This window comes from Trichogramma pretiosum, unplaced genomic scaffold (assembly GCF_000599845.2).
Source record: "Trichogramma pretiosum strain Unisexual culture from Peru unplaced genomic scaffold, Tpre_2.0 scaffold19, whole genome shotgun sequence".
NCBI classification, from domain to species: domain Eukaryota; kingdom Metazoa; phylum Arthropoda; class Insecta; order Hymenoptera; family Trichogrammatidae; genus Trichogramma; species Trichogramma pretiosum.
This window is the reverse complement of record NW_019641707.1, coordinates 1,865,884-1,887,959: the sequence shown is the minus strand read 5'-3', so window position 1 is coordinate 1,887,959 and position 22,076 is coordinate 1,865,884. Positions and strand designations below refer to the sequence as shown.

Here is a 22,076-nt window from a genome sequence, read left to right as displayed (position 1 = left end):
CTAATCGACGTCAGTAAAACATACATTTTAAGCTTTAGCAGATGTAAGATGATAAAATAAAAATTTCTGCAAAATATTAAACATGCGAAAACCTTAATGAAAAATATAAAGAACCTTATTTTTTATTTCTCAGTCTCAGGAAGATAAAATATTTTTACACGAGAATTAAGTTTAATGGTGAGCTTTATACGCATCATAAGTGATGTAAAAGTATAATTTATTTATATTTTAAAAGCTACCTAAGTTGTGTATATATAAAGAATCATACGCATACTGCAGAATAATGCCCACTGCAAGTATCATCTAAACATAACAAAATTAATAAAAATATTTGGTGACATATTTTGATCGAGGCATTCGATGTGATTTTTTGGCAGTAGTGTTTGCCACATACAGCCGAAAATTTATTGCTTTTGTAAAACTCAAACTTGTGTTAGCAATTTGGCACTTGTCGACGCTTCGCTCCTTGTGCCGCAGCGACTCATCCATTATTTCCCGAAAATATGCCGCATACCTATAAAGTCTGAACACAAAGTTGATGTATCGGTTGCACATTTCACACAAGTCGCAAAGAAATCAAACGTCAATTGTGAAGTCAGGGCAACATTCATCATCATCGTTTAATCCATAAGTCTATATCTTTTGAAATTGCAGTGCTCGGTAAGGGATTGGTCTTCTAAGTCGCGATTAAATAATATTAGAATGAAACTTAACACGAATCAGGAATTTCATATGTACTTATTTGCAATCAATGTGTCATTAGCTCATATCGCTTATAAGCTTTTTTTGTGCTGATTTGAAACTAAGTGGCAGCCTCGGCGGCCCAGCCATTCATTTTTAAAGAGTTTCTTTGATTTTTTTAGCTTATTTTGGGTGGAGGAAATTTGGATCAGTTACAATCACTTCAAGCGAAGTGTTTGTGACATTACAATCGCACTTCACTTACAGTTAAGTTTGTACAATCTTCAATTACACTTCACGTTTCGCTATCGAGATTATACGTATATTTCTAGTTTTTTAGAGGGCTATAAATAAATTAATAGCCGTAATAATTGAAATTTTTTTTCTTTTCTTATTCTTTTTTTTATTTTAAACCAGATCTTTAAATTTGTGCTTATAACAAGCGAAGAATCTCAACATTCTAATTTTTAATGGAATCTATATACTCACAAAAATCGTAACTTATCATCCGCATGGAGTCCCAGTCTTAAAAAACTGGTCGTTCAAGATCGAACACCATTCACACATGCCTTGACGAGGGGAGGTGGAGGTCGACGCATTCACGATGATTGAAGACCCCGGGTACACCTCGTGTGTGGCGGAGGTGGAACAAGCGCGCTTAAAACTTGAAAAAAAATGACGAGTTGACGAGGGCTATAAAAGACCTACGACCAAGTCGCCTGAGTCATATGATAAAGCCTTTAGACGTAAGACATTATATTTTTTAACACTACTTGCGCGAAACACGGGTTTTCTAACCTTAAAGCGTGAGAAAACCCTAGTTTCTCGCAAGCAGAGTTAAAAAATATCGTGTGCAACTAGTCCGCGAGGAAGTTGATTCACCCAGGAGTCTTTGCACCCTCGCTACGCTCGGGTGAAAACTACTCTTGGATGAGTCAACTGCTTCGCGCACTTGTTACAAAATATACTATAATATAATCGATTATCATATTTTTTGGCCAACGTCTTAGATATAAGAATATAATCATATTATATTCTTTATACTTTAATTGATTGAATTTATACTTTAATTGATACACAAGGTTGTGTTTTTAATTGTTTTATTGCCTAAACTGATTATCTAGTGAACGATAGAAAAATTACACTAGTAATATACACTAGTAATATACACCTACAATTATCTTGTGTAAATTCTCTATAGAATTAAAAAAATACCATAATAAAAACCATAATGGAATTACAGAAAAAATAGTATACTTCAAAAAGAAAGTATGTATGCGAGACTTGCTTGGAATATATAAATATGAAAGGCTATCCTACTCAAAAAATCCATGCGGTCCTATCATTGCAGAAAGACCGTTACATACTCATTTAGATGTTTTTCACTATAATAAAGAAAAATTTCTCAAACTGTTAAATATGTTTCATTTATGTTCTAGTTTATAATCTAGAAAACGGAAACGTTACTAATATTTTAAATAAATTGAACACTTCGTAAATCTTATTTACGAGAGAGACTAAGACGATCGACGTATCGCGTCTTGACATCCTTGCACTGCTTCCTGATTGTACGGCCAGGTAAGGTGGTCCCAAAAGATAAATTTAAAAAGACAGCAGGTTAGTTGCTGTACTCCCACAGCCCGAGGTACGTTTTCCGTTGCAACCTATATATGTCGTTTCTGACCCTCACCGCCGCCGACCACAGTAAACTAATTTTACGATATTATGAACAATTTAGCAGTGACTCTTGAATAATTCGATGACAAATTTTACAAGGAATCAATTGGTGCGATTCATTTTTTCTTGCATCGTTCGCGAGATAGGAGAGAAAAACTCTTTCTTCCTCTATTTTCACCCTGACGTTGTGGATTCGTGTAAAAAAATAATATCAGATTAGGATTCAGCACACCTAACAACATAAAGTATACTAAATTTCATCCCTCCCTACGTAATTCCGATTTCATGTAAGTTTTTACTGGACTATATTGAGAGGATTTTTCGGCGATTTAGAATCTTTTTTTGGATCCGTCGAACTATCAGTTGGCAATGCGTTGCTGTGAAATGATCATCGATGAATTCATTTATGAACGAAGATTTATATCGTATTTGCTTGACAGCTTCAGGCAAAAGTTTTTAATGGTGATGAGTACATTTACATTATTTTTTAAAGTCGAGTGGTATTTAATGTTGTTTATTTTTCATACCATTCATAAAAATAAATTAAAACAAAAATGAAATTCGTTAATTTGGTATTGAACAATTTACATTTTAATTTTTCGAACTCATTATGGTTTATTAAAAATTTGCGCAAAAAACATCTCAAGAAATTTCACATAAAAAATGGAATTTATGATTCTTATGGATAAGTCACGTCTTTTTCACTCGTTACTTTTCAAAAGAGCGAATTCAATGAAATCACGTTCATAAAGTATCGAATACCTCTTAGCATAAAATATCCAATAATTGCTTTTAAATATTAATACTTGTACATTATAATGCAAGTATATTTTAGAATCTTTAAATAATAATTTTAATAAATTACCGTAAAAAATATTGACTCGTTTCTAACAACAGTATGCACTTTTAAACACCTGATTTGAAAAGGGAGCGAAAAATTCAAGCGTAACAGCGGTGATGATGATCGAAGGGAGGAGAGAGAGAGAAAGAGAGAGAGAGAATAAGCTTCTGGTAAAGGCGGGGAGAGAAAGAGAGAGTCTAACGACCCCGCGTCGCGTGCTTGTGTTGCAAGGTTCGAAAGCTCGCGCGCGCCTGTAAAGTTGGAGGATCGATGGCAAGCGGAAGCAGCCACCTTTACCAGGCGGCATTTGTATACACCTCTTGCAGCTCGCTACTGCTGCTGCTGGCCTACTTTCTAGAACACTACCACCGCAGCAGCAGCATTTGTGTCTGCGCCTGCTGCAGTCAAGTAAGTATATAATGCAGAATCAAGCCGATGCCCATGAGATTTGTCTATTATTGTTGCTTACGATTATTATTATGATTATCATTAAGATTACTATTATTGTTATTGTTAATGTTATTATTAGTGCAGACTATGAAGTTACTTGCATTGAGCGTCTCAACAACTATAGAGATAACCGTTCGATAAATTTAATACTCTACAAATAACAACGTGTAAATTTAATTAGATGGTAAATTATTTGTGTAATTGTGAGCGCAGCATTTAGTCGGCTATCTTCATTTTATGCATTTACATACGAATTTTCTCTGAGTTAGGCTCTTGTAGTGTTTTTTTTAACGAAATGAATAATTTATTTAATCAACATATTTAGTAAATTCAAACAAATAATTAATTAATTCGAGTAAATATTTCTGTGGTAGAAAAAAAACTTCAATCGAATAAATCATTTATTTAAATCAAAATTCGCAGATCTGATGTTAAATTTAATTTTGTTTTAGATTCTTTTTCAAGTTCAATTTTTTTATTACGGCTGTCATATGTTGTAAATTGGAAATTTTTTAATTATTTGAAACTGTTCCACGTCTTGTCAGTTTCGTCAAAATGCTAATAAACGTCCTTTTGCTGTATGCTCTGGAATTTTTAAAGTGCGCTGTTCAAAAGGAAGCTTGATTTTTTTCTTTGAACTTTTTCCCTTTATATCGCTCTTGAAAAAGGTTTTTGTATTTCGAAAGTAAAATACTCGAAATCGTCGTGTAATCTCTTGAACTGCAAAATCCGTCACTTCAATGATGATAAAGATTCAAAGTTAAGTATGAAATATTAAAATATTTGAATTATATCCAATGCATTAGTAAAAAAAAAAGACAAAAAAATAAAATTTATAGTATTCTTCTTGAATATTTAAATTACAAGATATATGTAATCAAGTAATTTTAATTTGTGTAAATTTTGAAATCATAAAAATTCTACATTAGTACTGGTAATTTATTTATGATAATCAACTCAAAACAACCTGTCATTAGAAAATTACCAACTTTTTTTCACTTTATTTATAAAACACTAACTTCATTTTTGAGATTTTATGCAAAGAAATAGTGTTTCAAATCACTTAATTCTGCAGCGATTAAAAAATCATTTTGTCTTGGTTGTAAAGAACAATACTTGAACTGATTGATAAATTCATATTTATTATTATAAATTTATAATTTCTAATTTTAATGTACGCACAGCGTTAATATTATAGATAAATTTGTATACATTATATTATAAATTGCATATATATATATATATAATAATGTATATATGCAAATAAATGGATTATAATTTGACGTTTTTAAAAACGATGGCGTTCGAAACAATGATAATTTTTCATCTTATAAATAAAGGTGCGCTAAAACACCATTTAATTGTGTATAAATTCAATAGAACAATAAAAAATCTTCAATTTGAAAATCTCCATTCATGTTCAACAGTTTCTAAACATAAAGAATCAAAGATTGAAAATCATCATCGCAATTTTAATATAGATTTTAAAAATGAAAAAGCAGGTTTTTCAGTTGTAAAATTTTAACTTTAATATTTTTGAAGTTCCTACTATAGAATTGTGCACATGCATAATTTTAGTAAACTAGAAAGTATTGTAGTAATCTGTATAATTGCTTCGTTCAATTTCAAAAAAATACGACACCAGATAACTACGAATCAAAGGAACGATTTTGCGCTTTTAGCGTAATTAAAACCCTATGCTACCTATACTACTTACATATTTTATTCAAAGTTTACGAAACTAATCATATCATCGCATCACCAAATATCACATATTGTAAACTACTTTTCAATTTGTACAATTTTGACAATTATATTCGAACTCGTAGCTGTAAGATCTTGTAATTTTCAATAAAATTTTACTTATTAATCAATGATTCTTGATTATTTTATCACTATTTTAACTCACTGTTCGCGTGAGCATTCGGTTTTGAATTACGCGCTTGTGCTGTGATCAACTCAGCTCGGCGGCCGCTTGGAACGCGTCGCTTCGCATCGGCACTTCCTTTTGAACCAGTGACCCGCAAGGACTTCAATTTTCTTAAACCTTTAGTAGAGTGACGTGGCGCCATGTACCAATAAACCAGAATCCAGCAGATATTGCCAGCCCGTTCGATATACTTTCATCAAAAGGAAGACCGAGTCCTCATGTGAGATAATGGACAGTGGTCACATGGAAGGGTGCGAGAGGTCCATCCCGACACAAATCGACGAGTAAGAATCTCGCGATGGTTTGCATAGTTAACGGGACCTACACCGTCGTCAAACTATAGTTTAGCTCCTATCGAAACAGCAAGTAGACATCACCACCCAGCAAGTGACCAGCAAGGACTTCAATTTTCTTGTACTGTTAACGCATACCGTTTTTCAAAATAAAGAGTCATTTTTTACAAGCAGACCTGCTCTTGTTCTTTTACCTGCCTAATTCCCTGCAGATTCACCACTCACTATTTTTCATTTTTTTCGCTTTTTTTAATTACTAAGCCGCTATAACCTTTTTTAATCGTTTGTTATACATTATTTTAACAATAATACGCAAACAAAAATGTATTCAATGCAAAAGATTATGCAAGGACGTGAAAAGCGTTTTAAGTTGATATTTAAATGTAACTTTTTCGATTGTAAGCTTTCATTTTTTGTCTCAATTTTATTTTTAATGACATTCGAAAAAATTTTAAATAAAAAAATATAAATTTTAAACTGCATTTTCTTAAGATATATGCACTACCTGGCAATATAAATTTCATAAAATTCCCTAGCGTAAGCATTAAGGTATTGATTCTCAATTTTTTTTTTTTTTTGTTATTTCAAATTCGTTACTCATACCCAATGAGCTGTTGTATTTTGTTCTTTGGAGGAAGCTTTTTCATGTGCATTTTTAACGAAGCCAACTATGTTTTTATAACACTATGGACTTTATTAGTATTATTATTATGATTACTAAGAATCCCTTGTTTTTTTAAATTGATGTCCTCTTTCTAATCAATTTTTTTCTGAAAAACTCATATTTGCGTTCAAGATAATTTAACGGATAAAGAATTCATAATCGTGAATTTGAGCAAAAAGACTGAATGAAATTTTAAAAAATTTCCAAGTTATCAGTCGGCGTTTTCAAGCGATATAAAAAGAGAAGTAAATAAGGGTCTTTTTATTGCGTTATAAGCACTACACGTTTTCGAATCAAAAGTGCTTGGCTAGGTGGTCGAATTTTGCGCATTTATTCTTACAGAGTCTCGATCTACTCGAGTTTTCTGCTTAACATTAAATTATAATGGAAATTCAACGTCGGAATGATTATCAGTCTTAACATTCTCGTTTGACTCTAATGTATCGGTATTTCGCTTTTGTTTTCGCATATTCGCATTGCGAGATGAGCCTTGAATGTCGATATTGGCAGTTTTTTGAGCTTCAGTGCGATTGTTTCGGTGCAAAAGAATGGGACGCACAGCTTCGGCAGTTTCGTGTCCCAGCTCTGTTTTCGGTAAATTTTTGTACTTTTCTCGTTCTTCAGTTTCCGAGCATTCACTTTCGCTCATTCGACGCTCTTGAGCACGCTTCTTGTTATTTCTTTTTCGTTGATTTTTTCTACGTTGGCCTAGGATGCTTGAATTAGATCTGGAATCGATTTCATAATAAATATGAGAAGGTATAAAAATATTATTCTGCACAATTATAGAAATCATAAAAGAAAACAAACCTATACAGTTTTTGAGAAACTACATCACTAAACCGTACAGTTTTCTTCAAGCTCGATCCTTCGGACTCTGAATTGAATTCATGAACGGAATCAGTAAATGTGATCGACGGTGACTGAGCGATGCTATCATCGATGCTTGATTCAGAAATTGATCGAGAAAAACTGCGAGACTTGTAAATACTTTTGTACCTTCCAATTTCAACGCCGCTACTAACGCTACTGCTAACGCTGCTTGGAAGTTCATCGCCACTGCTCTCAGAAACAGATCTCGATAATGAACTTCGATGCACTGGTTCCTCTTCTTGACTTTCAAGCGCGTCGACAAAAACATAGTCACCTTCATCGTCCGAGTCCAATTTTTGAGACCCGACGTTTATTACAACTTCTCGGAATTTTGGAATAACCTTGATTTCTTTATCAGTCGTTACTTCAGAGTCTTCCTACAAAAATAAAATTAATTATTAAATTAAAAATTTATTTATACCTATGATATTTCATCATCAAATTGCTTACTGTTAATAATCGCAATTTATTTTTAATCGACGATCCTTCCGATAAGTTTTTGGATTCCATGGATTCTTCACTTATACCATAAAGATATTTAGATATTGTTTCTGGATTATCAAGTTTTACTGATACAACAACATTATTATCCCATGGTTCAATATTCAATGTGTCTGGTTGAATTTGATTCTCGAGTTTCAAACATAACGAATAATAAACAGGATAAAATCCAGCTCCAATAGAAGAAACTATTACATGAAATCCTGCATTGTTGGCCAAAATTTTATGTTGGATGGCATCAGAATCAACATTTTTCGCATGAATTGTAACACCCAAAACATCCTCGTGAAGGTTGCATGAAAACGTAGGAAGAGAGTACTTGAGATTAGGGTTCATAAATGACATAGTAGCTTCGTCAAGACTAGTCCTCAATACTGTTTCGACGCAATTATTGTTTACATTGTATGTATCAATATCATGCAGTTCTTCCACTAAATCACTGGTACCTTCGTTTTTCAATTGACGGCTCATTTCTGATTCTGGCAATGGACTTCCATGATCGCTATCTACTCCACTATCTTCTTTAGCATCTGATACTTTGTTTGTGTTAATAGGTAGAGATGCCTCTCGCAAAACAGGTAGTGTGACAGTCAACTTTTTCGATTTTGGATCAAACTTCGCATTGCCTTTATCCTTATCCACTCGATAAGATAACGGCAATTCTAAATTGTACTTAGCGGGTTTTTCACTTTTTAACGTCAAGTGTTGTTCTTTTACATCTAAAGTAGCGTTCGATGCTGACTTTAAAAGTGGAAGATTGATTACTATTACTAAATTTTTAGGTGTAGTTGAGTGTAATTTAGCATCCTTTGTTTCCAAAAACTCGTCCATTTCTACACTACTCTGATACTTGATGATAAATTTTGGAGTTGTATAAGAAGATGTATCTCTCATTTCAGTTACATCATCTGTTTTATTATAGTATTTAGTTTGTGGTGCAGTTCTCTCTGGTTTTTTACTCGATTTTTTTTTCGTTTTCCTATTTTCGTCATAGGTCGACATGAGTTTTTGATATATCTCTGGATCAATATCCAGCTTTTCCTTGGGCTTTTCACATGGTTTTCTGATGACAGTTGGCAGACAAGTTCCTTTTTGGCTCATTTTTGGAAATTTCAAGTTTTTTCGATCCAATTTTACCTGAAAACAAGTTAAAATAATTTAAAATTCGCAAACAATTATGAACGTCAAAAACATCATTTCGTTATAACTAGTGGCAACGTTTGTCGCACAAAGCTCAGCAAAGTTAGTTGACAACTACTATGAGTCTTATTTATTGAAAACGATTAATTTACATTTTTTAATTTTAACTAATTTGTCAATTCACTTTCTACTTATTTGATAAGATTGTAATAACATAAAAATTAATTGCACGAATGCTTTAGATTACATTTAATATTTTTCTTTACAAACTTGGACATTTTATCCGATATAATTAATAAATGAGTATTACGAGCTAGAATTTATAATGCTCTAACGAATAATGAAGGATTGTTTTATTTCTCAAGTATCGCAGACGTATATTATTTACCAAATAACCAAGGGATATTTGTTCATAAGCTAAGAAAGAAATATGTATGTCTTATCAAATAATAAATATTATTCATCGAATTTTTATTTCTTAAGTAACCCAGCCACATATCATTTTCAAAATAAGCTTACTATTTACTTACATTCTAAATAATTGCAAAGCAGGATTCGCTTTATTTATTAAGTATTTCAGATGTGTATTATGATGCGATAAAAAACTATAATAGACCCGTATGAATGAACGAAAAAATTCCCTGACAACAGTTAATAAATTAACAATATTTCGAAAAAGAGCATAAAAAGTGCATAAAAATGTACTTTTTTCATACAAAAAAACTAATCAGTAACGCGTTTAGACACCAAGAATATACCCTTAAAATTTCAAACTGATCATCTAAAAAGGATCTCAGTTATCGTAGGACAGCGTTACGCATGAAAAGTTGCAAAAGGAGCCATACCACAACTTCGTTAAAATCAACGTTATAACATCGGCGTATTCGAACAAAACATCTGTTATAGAATATTCGTATTTTTTTTCATCTTTTTTATCGAGTAACTAATAAACGTATAAAATTATCGGTAGATTACGGATAGCATAAATACATTTATTCAAACGTCATTTTTAGATATTTATAGGCATGAATTAATTGTAAAACTTTATTTTTGGCTAAATACAATTTCATATTGAAATTATAAACTTTCATTGAATCTTTTGTCTATAATCATGTTCAAAATACCGAATACACTCGCTTTGATATAAGTATTTGTCAATATCAATTTCGACTTTAAAAATTGTGCAACTATACTATCTTCAAAGAGTGGGTGATGGTGATTAAAATCTTATAAAAAAATGATTTAATAGACGCTAAATGAATGAAAATGTATGGGGCATTGATAAAAATAATCATTAATGCACTCATAACGCAAATGATTATTGTTCTCTTAGTTTTTTGAGATTTTTTCAAACAACTTGTTTTTCGTTATACATACTCATCGTAGTAATAAAAAGCATTTGTTCAAAAGCGTTATTTTGACAGCTATAGGTTAGGTTACCCAGTCACAGCAGTCAGCAAAATAAAAGGTAAACAATCAAGTTTACATTAGCATCAAGATAAGTATGAGTTTTCGTTTAAGTTACATACATTTTTTTATTTACTTAATTTTCGGAAGATCTTGAGCTAATATTTAATAAATAAAATAATTATATAGTGTCTTTAATTAATCAAATATAAACGTAAATTAATATGAGAAATCAGTATGATTATAAAAAAATTATTTACTCAATAAAAGTGTAAAAGATATTCACTCTTCATGAGTGAGGATTAATTATTCCTAAAAAATTCAATTGATGTTCTTTCTGCATTATATTTACAGGTTTCAAATATTTAGCTACTCAATTAAGAAAAATAACTAACATTAGCTTTTGAATAATAAATAGTATTAATAATCTTTGTTCAATCACTTTACTCTCGAGTTATTAAACATATTTGTCTTAGTTTGAAAAATATTTTTTCTAACTCAAATAAATTTGTAAGATATCAAATTACTTTATTATAAAATCACACAAATTATCTTACAATAAAATCATCGATTAAACGAAAAGTCTACGCTGCACTAATTTTCGTTACATTCAATAATCATTATTGCATTCAAAATTTTTTGGCAACTAAGCGATGTATCAAACCACAATTATTTTTAAATACGGTTGAAAAAAATTTGATTAATATTGTTGCAATAGCAGAGTCTGATACCAATGTCCATTCAAATAAAAAAGTAATTCAAATTCGTTTTTTAAAGGATTACGCAATATCTGAAGCGCCTACAGCATACGACACACGACGAAATCTTTTCTAGGTTATGGACTGAGTTAAAATAGAGTTCATTGATTTCACTTTAATGAAAATAATTATTGGAGGCTGTCGCGAATCGCATAAAAACCAACCATTGGAAAGTGATGCATCGATCGCGCGATATGTCATGATTGAACGACTCGATACTCGAGAGTTTGGAGTAAAAATATACCTTATTCTCAGTAGCTCTATAATGTATGTAAAAAAAGCAAACCGAAGCATACTATCGTGCTCACTGGCAATTTTCGCGAAGCTCATGACTTTGCCTCGTACGATATATGAATTGTTGACAGCGCGAGCAATACGATAACAAACGTCGAAAGCGTCTTTTGCGTAGCACCTCGCGGCGTTCGTGCACACACCGATATATAAAAATAGGGTCAAATAAGTCTCGGGGCTTGTATGCCACCGCCGCTGCTGCAAGCAAAATCGATAAAACCAAGAGGATTTTTATTACCTTGAAGTTGCTCTCGACGCCGTCCAGGGCGGTCTCGTTGACGATCTCGCGAAACTTGGGATTCTTTTCGGCCAGGTAGAGCGTGTCCGGATGAAAAACAACGTCGTAGACCATGCAGCGAACCTTGCTCTTGTCGAAGTCGTCGCGCGGCGGCGCCAGCACGTAAGGTATCGACCAGTCGAGTCCTTGCTCGGCCGGCCGACTCGTCGGCTTGGCCACACACTCGCTGCCACCGACGTTAATGAAGCACTTGAGCCGACCGTCGAGGCTCGTCTTAATCACGTAGGCGGCCTCGGGCTTGACGAAGGTTACGTCGATGCCCCGCTCGCGCTCCAATTGCGTCAGCTCCTGCTCGTAGAGACGCCGGTTCTCCGGGTCGTTGACTTCCTCGGCGTAGTCCATCAGCAGCTTGCGAAACTCATCCTTCTTCAGACACTCGGTGAGATTTCGCATCTCGTCCCGGCTGACATTTAGATTTTCCCAGGCTTCACGCCGCTCCTCGTCGAAACTTTCCATGTTTCTCTGTTCTCTGTTGATTTTAGTTACAACAAACGAAAAGGTATAAGGCTTTCCTCGTGCTCGACTATTTGACGTTAACGAAAAATTATGTTTTTACTTGCTTCACTGCACACACCGTCGTTACCGAAATGTCTGCGGCTCGTTGCTAGTACAAGGAAACTATTATATTGTGCTCGACTATAGAGACGCGTTCGTATGTACAGAGCAAGTATAAGAGACAGAGAGAAGTTGTTATTCGCTTCCCCCCTGAAGTCAGATGCGCAGAGAACTCGCTCTTGTATATATATATGTGTGTTTACAAAATAAAGCCAAGCGGCAGTGTAGTCTGCAGTTCGAAGCTCTCGTGCACTGCAGACGTGTGTGTATGCCGTTTGTTGGCCGCTCGTTCTTTCTTTCGGTATGTGTCGGTGTATTTGCGTGTAGTAGTAGGTCGCACGGCATTTAAATTGATCGTTGCGAATTGTTGACGCGGCGCTGGGATCGTAGAAGACTCCCGAAGTTTTGCGCGCTGCCATGTACTACGACGCGCTCTCCATGCTATATAGATTGTCTGTGCGGACGGCTTTCTAAAAATAGTATTTCGCTCTTTTAAATATATAGTATATATTTATAATGTGACGCGATTATAGAGCTCATGACAATCCATTCGTAATTCAACACGTGTGTTTTTCGGAGTCGAGCGGTTATCGATGAATTTCAAATTTTGACACGAGAAATCGGCAGAGAAGCTTGTGAATTATTATCGATATCTACCCGAAGATGATTTTAAATAATCATTTTATTACTTTTTAAATGAATAAATGACACTTTACTGGCTGCCAAGTATCGTTCTGAATAGGAATGCACTTGTATGACGATAAATTCACAACTGTACGATACCACTGTTGATAATACAGAAATGCAGTAGTAAGATTTACACTTTGTGCGGTTTTATCTTATCATACAATGCTTTAAATAGTTAAATGATAAGATTTCAACATTGAACGATAAATTTAATTTATAGGACGCGGCGATGACATATTTTCAATTCTAAACTGCTTGCAGGTATGATGCATCCTTAACAATGAATTTATATCAAGTTGAATGTTAGTTTCGTTTCCTGTTTTTTTCGTACAATATTTTTGGTCATGTAAATTTATAAAATATCTACACATTTTTTATACTGTCTAATAATTCTTTATATTTTGTGCTCAATAATCATAAAATTATGATCATCAATAAAAAATGTACCTGATCCTGTAAATCCTTCCTTAAATTTTTTTAAATGATGTATGCTCACAAGTCACTATGATTCATTGCGCTGATTATCAACTAATAAATACTAAAAAGTATTTTATCGTTATTTTAATCGAACTCTACGTAAGTTTAACTACTGAGAAATTTTATTTCTTGACTTTCCAGGAGTTGCACAATAGTAACATCGCATGCGGCACATAAAGTGCAGCATAATTACAACGGGTAGCATTTAGAATCCTACAATACTTTATGTGCTTATACGCTTTACCGAGTATCCATACAAATCTGAAATTTACTGAACAATAAATTATACATCTGATATCTGTATGTGTATTTTCTAAACATGCACATACGGTGCATTGCACTTTGATTTATAAAAAGCTCAGTTCATTAATATCATTTTTTGAAAGCTTTTTTTATATCTTACCTTGAATCAAGATCTAAAGAGATCTTACCGATATTTTCTTTCTCTGTATAAAATACTCATTTTCAGTGTTTTTACTCTGGAAAAATATGTTTATTCAACCGCGTCTATGTTGTCAATTCCTTGAAGCGCGTGAAAATAATAAACTGTTCGCCGCATTTACGTGAAATCAATGTTGAATCGTGTCGCGATTTTCTCCATTCTTCATAATATGCGAATGCATTTATTTATACGTGTGCCATTGTCGGGCGCTAAAAATTTAGTATTGCCGCGCATAAAAATCAGCAAAGCGTTCGTACGCGATATGAATCAAGAAGCAGCATGAGCAGAGCTCAGCAACTGCGCTAAGATTCGCTTTCTTCGACCTCGCCGCGCGCGTACAACTCACGCCGTCGTGTGCACGCGTTATATATCGCATACAATTACTGCGAGCGCCGCGAGTAAATGAACGTTTATGCTCGTGCATGCGATAGTAGGGAGTGTATTCTGCATAATAATTATTCAGTGGGGTACGTCTTTTTTTTATTCATATTATACGTAACGTACGCTATTCGTATTACGCGCGCACATTTTTCAGGTAGAACGATCTTTACAATTTTTTGAATGCTCTGCAGAGAATTTGTACGTTTATCGGTCGGATGAGTAAGTCCAAGAGCATGACTCCGAGAATGTGTAAATAATCTACTAAAACCGGCTACATCTTGCGAGACTTTCACGATCCTCGAGCGTGTTCTCATATGCAGCAGCTCAGCTGCTCACCCACGCCTCATTTGCAACTTGCCGATTGTGTGTATGCGTATTTGTGTGGTTGATGAGCGGCTTTTGTGTGAGCTCGATTGTTTCTTATCCATAGTAATATGCTAGCATACGTACATTATTATTATTTACGATTTGCATGCCACTTGCCTTGAAAAACAAGTAAAAGCATTTTGGCTATTAGGGCAGCCACTCGGTATGTGAAATTGTCATGAAACGCAAATCATCGTCGCGATCATTTTTCGACTAAAAAAAAAACTTGTATTACAGAGGTAATAAGCAAAAATCATTCTTCCGTGGCTGAAACAAAGAGCCATACATTATATCGGGTACGCGTGTGTAATAAAACTGCGATCCTTCGAAGTACAACACGAGTCATCGAAGAGAATCCAGGGGGAACGTTCTTGTGTATAGCGCAAAAAAAAGTCGACGAGCGGCTCATCGTTTCGACATCGCCGGAGCTCACGTTTATAATATATATATAAAACCTTCGCGAGGCTCGCGATTCATTCAGTCGCCCGCAGCAGCAGCAGCAGCAGCCTGAACACAATTAAATCGGTTGTCACGTATGGAGCAATTCCACCTCCGAACCATGTGTGTATAATGCGCAAGTGGGGATCTTGTACCGCGTGTACTACCACTGTTGCTCCGTTGTTTTTTCAGCTGCACTACCATCTATAATACTATGCGCGCTCGCATATGAACGCTCCGCGAGGACTGACCCACTGACATTCTCCGTCAGGCGGTCGGCCGCGCAACACATGCGTGCGCAGGTATAGGGCCACAAAGTATACGCGATTTATCGCGCTTTTCCAAAATCAAAACAAATCGTGATTATCGTCGTAATTTGAAGTTTAGCTGTGGTGATTGTAAATCATGAGTCGTCGTTCAGTGATATCGGTGGTATTCGAGATTGAGACAGTGATCATCAGGTGAGCAAATAAAAATATGAGGAAGTGCCGAACTATACTCGCGTTAGTGATACTCAGTTTAATCACGGGCCTCGTCGTTCTCACCTCGAAGAGTCTCTACGATGGTGACGACGATGACGTCCTCGACGGCGAGCAGATCGAGGAGCTGCCCGGTTACGAGACCTTGTATCAGAACGATGACTTTTACGAGATGGATGACGTACCTCGAGTCACCGCGGCTCGAACGGTTACCAAAAGTACCACGGTAAGTTTTATTTACTTTTTTTTCAACTCAAAATGATTCGTCGTTTCATAACAGCCAATAAAAGTTTTTTTGTTCGGAGTTTCAACTTGCATACCGTAAAAAATAAGGATTTCATACTTGCATATTTAAATTAATTTCGAAATTATCGGCAAATGAGAGGAAAATTCAAGTCAATTAGCCACTTTGCAACGCGGGAAAATTCCCGTCATGCTTAAAGCCCGAGTAATTACGTGAAAATTTATAATCACTCCGATGCGAGATCTCAACGAGAGTGACAATCTAACACACGCGTCGCTTACGCGTTGACTATATTTAATGAAAAAGCTTTTAAACCCAAAGTTTTTCTCTGCATCGTGTAGTGACAGCTCGCTGTATCTCTTTCACCTTCGGCAAGAACGCGCGCATAAAAAAATGACTCCCCGTACGTACGCGTGAGTCAGAGAGCACGAGCGAAAGAGCTGCGGCGCGTAAGAGCGATTTCGAAAAGTCGAGCTATATTCACGTAACGATCGGCGACCGGACGTTCTTTCGCGAGTGCAAACGTATACAACTGCACGCACGAGAGAGAGAGATGCGGTGGCAGGCGCAGGAGAATTCGCACGCGATGTATGTGCTCCAGCTCACGGTGAAAGCGTTTTTCCGTAATACTCGGAGTGCAGCTGTGCCGCTCTTTTACGCACTCGAGAGACGCGCGCGCGCGTGCACTGCTTTGTTGCTATACTGTTTGTGCAGTGTACGGCATTTTTTTCAAATGGGCCACCTAACGACGCGAATTTACCATTTTCTCATGTCGGAGGATCGAGAATTTTTACCCAGGCTCGAGTTGTTTTTCAAAACGTAACTTTTACCGCTTGTATTTGTCGCTTGAAAAGAAAAGAAGGGTGTACGAAAAAATTTCATAAGAAATTTTAGAGACACGCGACGTTTATTCTTACCGAATGTGCGTACACGCGTGGGTAAATAAAGCCGCTAACATATACTTGCTAGTGTAGATTTTTCTTGTGAAAGTGTTAAAAGGATGCTTTTCCTTTCATTATTTTCATTTTTACAACTCAGATTGTTTGTTTGTCTATGTTAACAATCATTAACTTAAAAAGAAGTAAAAATTTACGATGGGAATAATTACGTAAATGTTCATTCGCGCGCATTCCGTTTTACACGCGCATTCAAAAAAAGAATTACAGACTATATAGCGGAAAACGTCACTCGGACTTTTCACTCAACAGTTCTAGTAGTGCGTAGTTACCTTTTTCGCGGATTCGTTTCGAGTTTTGTGAAAGTACAGATCGACCCATGCGCGTTGCCATATGACATAAATTGCAATATTTATGTGCGTGTAAAAAAGTTTTTCTTTTTAAAAAGTTTATAATAGACGTGCATAATCGCGGCATAAACGCAAGATTCAAAAACCGTCAAAGTCACCACTATAGTATATAGCTTTAACATGCTTAAGCCTCAGGTAATTGATTAAAATATTTATACATCTTTCATGCTTGCGGCAAACACGCGTTCGCGTGCACGAAACCTCGGCGAATGAAAGATAAAAACGTATGATTTAGCACCTGCATCTTGTAAATTAATAAAACAAATACTGCGTCACTGTGAGAAAATCGGCAAGATGAATAATATCTATCAGAGAAATATTTCAAAGCGCAATTACGCTGACTCGATTTATTTACACATAATATATTCGATACACTGTAATATATCACATTTGAGTGCAGCTCAAACTCCATGAAGTCACGCCATCGCTCGCCGAGCTCGGAGTCAAGCCTTCTCCTCGTCAAGACCACGTGCTGATGATCACTAGAATACCCGGGACGGGCGTCGAGCTGTTGGTCCTTCTGCTGCAAAAACTGCAAGGATTCAACGCTTTCAAGCACATCAGACTGCCGCCAGGAGACGAGGGTACTCTCAGTAACATCCGACAGGTAATCTGATATAATAAATTCACGCGCGACTTTCTCTAAGGTGTAATATTTCTTAATGAAAAATCGGTAAATAATTTCTGCGAGCGTGCGAGATACGTATACATCTTACTCGTAAGCACGAGTGTGTAACAACAACACCATGTGCGGTTCGTAATTCAAGATACCGATCGACGCGTACTTTGATCGATCTCATTTTTAGAAAGTTGACGTGAGTGACTTTTGTACATTTGCAAAAATAGATTGCACGAGTATTTGTGCACGCGCGTGTATTTTGATTGCGATAAAAGGTTAAGGTTTGTCAGCCTTTAGTTGCGATGAGAAATAAAAACACAATTATGTATTACAGAGATAGTGCGTTGATTTTCTTTTCATCGAGAAAAGAAATTCGGTAATTGAGCGTTTTACAATTGTTGCTATTTTACATATGAACAATGATTCATTAAAAAGTGCAGATACATAGGAATGATTGCGTTTTGAAATATCGATTGCAACAGATCCACAACTCGCGAACTCATTACAGTTTAGAGGAACAAATCGAATTTCTTTGTCAAGAAGTAATACGAGACATAGTTATAATGACTATGAACGCTACTGCAAAAGCTTCGGAAGTGTCTATTCTTTCTAAAGTTATGCATATTTAATGAGTTATATGTTGGACATTCAAAGCGCAATATAAACTTTGAACTAATTTCATGCAACGTTCATTCAGTTTACTTAGTTGAAAGAAGGCCAATTTTTATTGTCATCGTTTAAAAGGAAAAATAATGTATGCCGTTAAAAATATTTTCATTAATATTAATGCAAAAAGATAGAAGGATCGTGTTCAATTTCATTGATTTTAAAAGCGTACTTTACTTATACAATTATTTTTACTTTGACACTTGCAGATTTACAAATGTAGATGCTCGACATCTATTGGTAGATACTGACATTAGTTATGATTGTATTTCAATACATTTTTTAAGCAATTAATGTAAAAATGAAATAGTGCTGATACGTTAATTTTCAATGTAAATCTGATGTAAATCGTACTTTAAAAAATTCAGTATTGGTTACTTAAATGTCGAATTTTACAATGAATTTGTATTAAATTTAAGGACTTTTAAAAGTTATATAGTACTATAAATATAGCGAATCTAAAAGCTTTTTTCTATTTTGTCGTCGACATGAAGGCGTGCAGAGAAAGACATTAGTATAGAATACAATTTTTATAATTACAATTTTTGAAAAATATTATTCCACGAGGAAAAACAAAGTTGCAAGTTGTATTGAAAAAGTTTAATGAAAAATTGTACGTTTTGCTGAGGTCACGATATATCGCACGCGATCCAACTATACCACGGAAAAATAAAATTATATGCATGTTCCCGACTATTTTTATCGTCACACTTTTTCCGACGAAAATTTTCAAGTGATTAAAAATTTTGTCCAAAAGTGGGTAAATTTTTTACTAAAAAATACTAAACAAAAACATAGGATCTTGACACATATGCATGGATGAATCGAACGATTGCGAAAGTACTTGAGTGCATTGTGTCGAAGCGTGAGAGGAACAGAACGAGCCCTGTGTCAATGTAGATATTTTTCACTGAGACTCTCTCAACAGATTGAAAGCTTTTATTTAGATGCTACGCGAGATGCATTCATAAATTTCCACCTGTAACTTATAAGAAAAGTCTCGTTATCATCCCTAGCAGTGTCTTCTCTATTTACAATCGGGACTCCGATAATCGTGTTCCATAACTAATGACTCGAGAGGTTTCGCGCGATTATTTTCTTGCTATTGCGTTACGTAATCTTTGTAATTTTAAAAGGGCTCCTCGTATGTTTGTGGCGTGTTTTTAATCGTCGTATCGACAAACGCTATACATTCACAACGCGCAGAGAGACGAAGAAAGCAATGCATTTTGAACGGCACGTTTGAATTTACGTAACGCGGTGTGAATCTGAACTCGAGCGTCAGAAAAGATCTGATTGTGCTCTTCAATCTTGTTCTCAGCCCGCAAGGGTTCGTAATATTAACTTGCAACGACTTTCGTTTCACCGGCGAGGTCGCGATCAAAGGCATATTTTTATTCTCTCCCAGTTACGCTCACAATCACAAGTCAAAGATTTCATTGAAACCGTAGAACGTCCAAAGAAATGACAAAAATGTTTAGAATGACATACCAAAATGATCCGACTCATAAAACGTGTTGTTCGTTAATTTGTCTTTGAGCGTAATCAAGTAGTTAGTTTATTTTTATTGAGATCGATAATTGCCTACGATTCATAATTTGTTGACTTGCGCAAAAATTTTATAAACTACGTTCACTCGCCATGTATGTATGCGCTTAACTTATCCGTTGTGCAACGCGTGTGATTTTTATTCTTACGCGCTGTATATTTAAATTTTGCTAGTTTCAAAATTTTCAAAACAAATCGCTCAAATTTATTTCTATGGAAGTTGATACATAATTACATGAAAAAAAAACTGATTAAGTTTTAGCTTGTCACAAAGAGGATCGGCTTACGCGACTATATAAGCATCAAATTCCACATCATGATCCACGGTGTACAAAACGGTGATAATGATATCCCCCCGCTGCATTACCATTTACGCATAGCGAGCTACGAGACATCGACGTTGCGTTATATTTCATAGCACGAAACTCGTGCACGGACCATTCGTGCGGTTTCAATGATACTGCGGGAATTATGTTGCAATTGAATCTTTGCATACTCCCAACGAATAATTTTGGAAACGTATTCTTTAACTTCGGTAACCTCATTGGACTTTCCAAGGAACGGTGCATAAATTAGCCAGACCTAGAGGCGTACTACTTTAGCGAATGCAAATGTTTGCCTCGAATGCCACTAGAATTTAGCAATACATTAGTTAATTATGTTTGAAATGGTGGATAATGTTAGCAACCTTATTATTAGACAAGTTTATGTCTTGGAAATACTTAAAAATAGTTTTGAGAAAATAATAACTTCATACTATTTGTACAGGAATTGTTGGTCGAAGAAGTCACAAACATAATTAGGCAAGAAGCCATTCCTTTGTCTTTCGATGGTGATGTGCGCTTCGTCAATTTTGCTACCTATGGTCGACCGTCGCCTACTTATATTTCTCTCATTAGGGATCCATTAGATCCTAAAACTATTAGCAGGTAATAATACATAATGATTTTCTTAAACACTGATAAAAATACTGCTATTTTTGTACTTGAAAGTTTTTGAACCAACTTTGTTTGCTTCTAGATTTCAAAACGGAAAATCATCTATCATTTATAGAGGTTCCATTGTTCATTTTTGCGGTCATGATCCTCGTTGTTCGTAAGTATTTTGGCCACACTTGAGTATTATACATCGACATCTTCATCGATAATCAAAGTTTAAAAATACATGTCTTATCGTAATGATGATTATGTTAGAGATTTGTTTCTTATAATTTTCACTCAATGAGTTTAAGTTCGTTGAACTTGAGGCAGATAAGTAAATTGCTATTATCTAACTTGAAACAAATAATTGCGTAAATAAATTCACAAATGCATGATACAAAATAGTTGCATCATAATTCCGGTTTGACAAGAAATCAAGTTCAGTATTATGCATAGAAAATTCTTTAGAAGAAAATATATGACGGCACTCAGACAGTTTAATTCGTTGCATAAGTTTTTCTACAATTTATGAACCTGCTCAATGTTTTTAGTGAAAGAAATAATGAATGGGCATTGGAACAAGCCAAAAAAAATGTACTCCAATGGTATCCCGTTGTCGGAGTTCTCGATAACATGAATGAAACCATTAGATGTCTGGAGCAAACATTTCCATTGTTTTACGAGGGTGCTGCTCTCGTATATGAAAAAATTCGTGAGTCAATTTTATTATTCCATCAGTGAACAAATATTTTTATGATAAAATATTATTTTTTTAGGTCCAAAGGTGGCCAAGACACTATTCGATTATCCACCTGTGAAACCAAATATAAAAAAACGCTTGAAAGAATTACTAAAAACTGAAGTTGAATTCTATGAGTGGGTGAAACAACGATTACTTGCTAGTTGTGTGAAAGAAACGTAAAATTAATTTGACTTTTTTTAATACCTACGCCAGTGTAAATTTATCTAGTGCTCATAAGTTTTAAGGTACCTACTGTATCGACGGCTGAACAACAAGTGTTTTTAACGATGCGCAGTTGATACAATATGACTGTAGTTCCAAGATCATTCACAAACCATGTTTTATATTTAAACTTGTAAATAGATATTTTTGTAATGTATGTTTTGTGAGATTAATTGAAAC

General features: G+C 34.9%; 2 protein-coding genes across 4 annotated transcripts; one reads left to right on the top strand and one right to left on the bottom strand.

The window, feature by feature from the left end:
- Positions 1-6,435: 6,435 nt before the first annotated feature.
- On the bottom strand, positions 6,436-12,721 carry LOC106650839 (protein kintoun). Of its 3 annotated transcripts, none has more exons than XM_023463076.1 (5): positions 12,379-12,721; positions 11,745-12,273; positions 7,860-9,047; positions 7,347-7,786; positions 6,436-7,264 (listed from the first exon to the last, which is right to left on the bottom strand). In XM_023463076.1, exons 2-5 carry the CDS (start codon positions 12,258-12,260, stop codon positions 6,916-6,918), a joined length of 2,493 nt encoding a protein of 830 aa, XP_023318844.1. In that variant the 5' UTR covers positions 12,261-12,273; positions 12,379-12,721; the 3' UTR covers positions 6,436-6,915. The 3 variants fall into 3 exon arrangements, with proteins under 3 accessions (XP_023318844.1, XP_014224550.1, XP_014224549.1); XM_014369064.2 differs by having other exon boundaries at positions 12,361-12,718; XM_014369063.2 differs by having other exon boundaries at positions 11,745-12,718.
- A 2,644-nt stretch (positions 12,722-15,365) lies between these two features.
- LOC106650902 (heparan sulfate 2-O-sulfotransferase hst-2-like) lies at positions 15,366-22,068 on the top strand. Its single transcript, XM_014369159.2, has 6 exons — positions 15,366-15,855; positions 17,580-17,786; positions 20,781-20,941; positions 21,033-21,107; positions 21,484-21,644; positions 21,709-22,068. The coding sequence occupies exons 1-6, from the start codon at positions 15,628-15,630 to the stop codon at positions 21,852-21,854; spliced, it is 978 nt and encodes a 325-aa protein (XP_014224645.1). The 5' UTR covers positions 15,366-15,627; the 3' UTR covers positions 21,855-22,068.
- Positions 22,069-22,076: the final 8 nt, after the last annotated feature.

Coding starts and splice junctions, on each gene's coding strand:
- LOC106650902 (XM_014369159.2), top strand. CDS start 15,628: ATGAGGAAGTGCCGAACTATACTCGCGTTAGTGATACTCAGTTTAATC. Junction 17,787..20,780: donor CTCTCAGTAACATCCGACAG/GTAATCTGATAT, acceptor CTATTTGTACAG/GAATTGTTGGTCGAAGAAGT. Junction 21,645..21,708: donor TCTCGTATATGAAAAAATTC/GTGAGTCAATTT, acceptor TTATTTTTTTAG/GTCCAAAGGTGGCCAAGACA.
- LOC106650839 (XM_023463076.1), bottom strand. CDS start 12,260: ATGGAAAGTTTCGACGAGGAGCGGCGTGAAGCCTGGGAAAATCTAAAT. Junction 9,048..11,744: donor GCGTCGAGAGCAACTTCAAG/GTAATAAAAATC, acceptor ACTTGTTTTCAG/GTAAAATTGGATCGAAAAAA. Junction 7,265..7,346: donor GTTTCTCAAAAACTGTATAG/GTTTGTTTTCTT, acceptor AATCGATTCCAG/ATCTAATTCAAGCATCCTAG.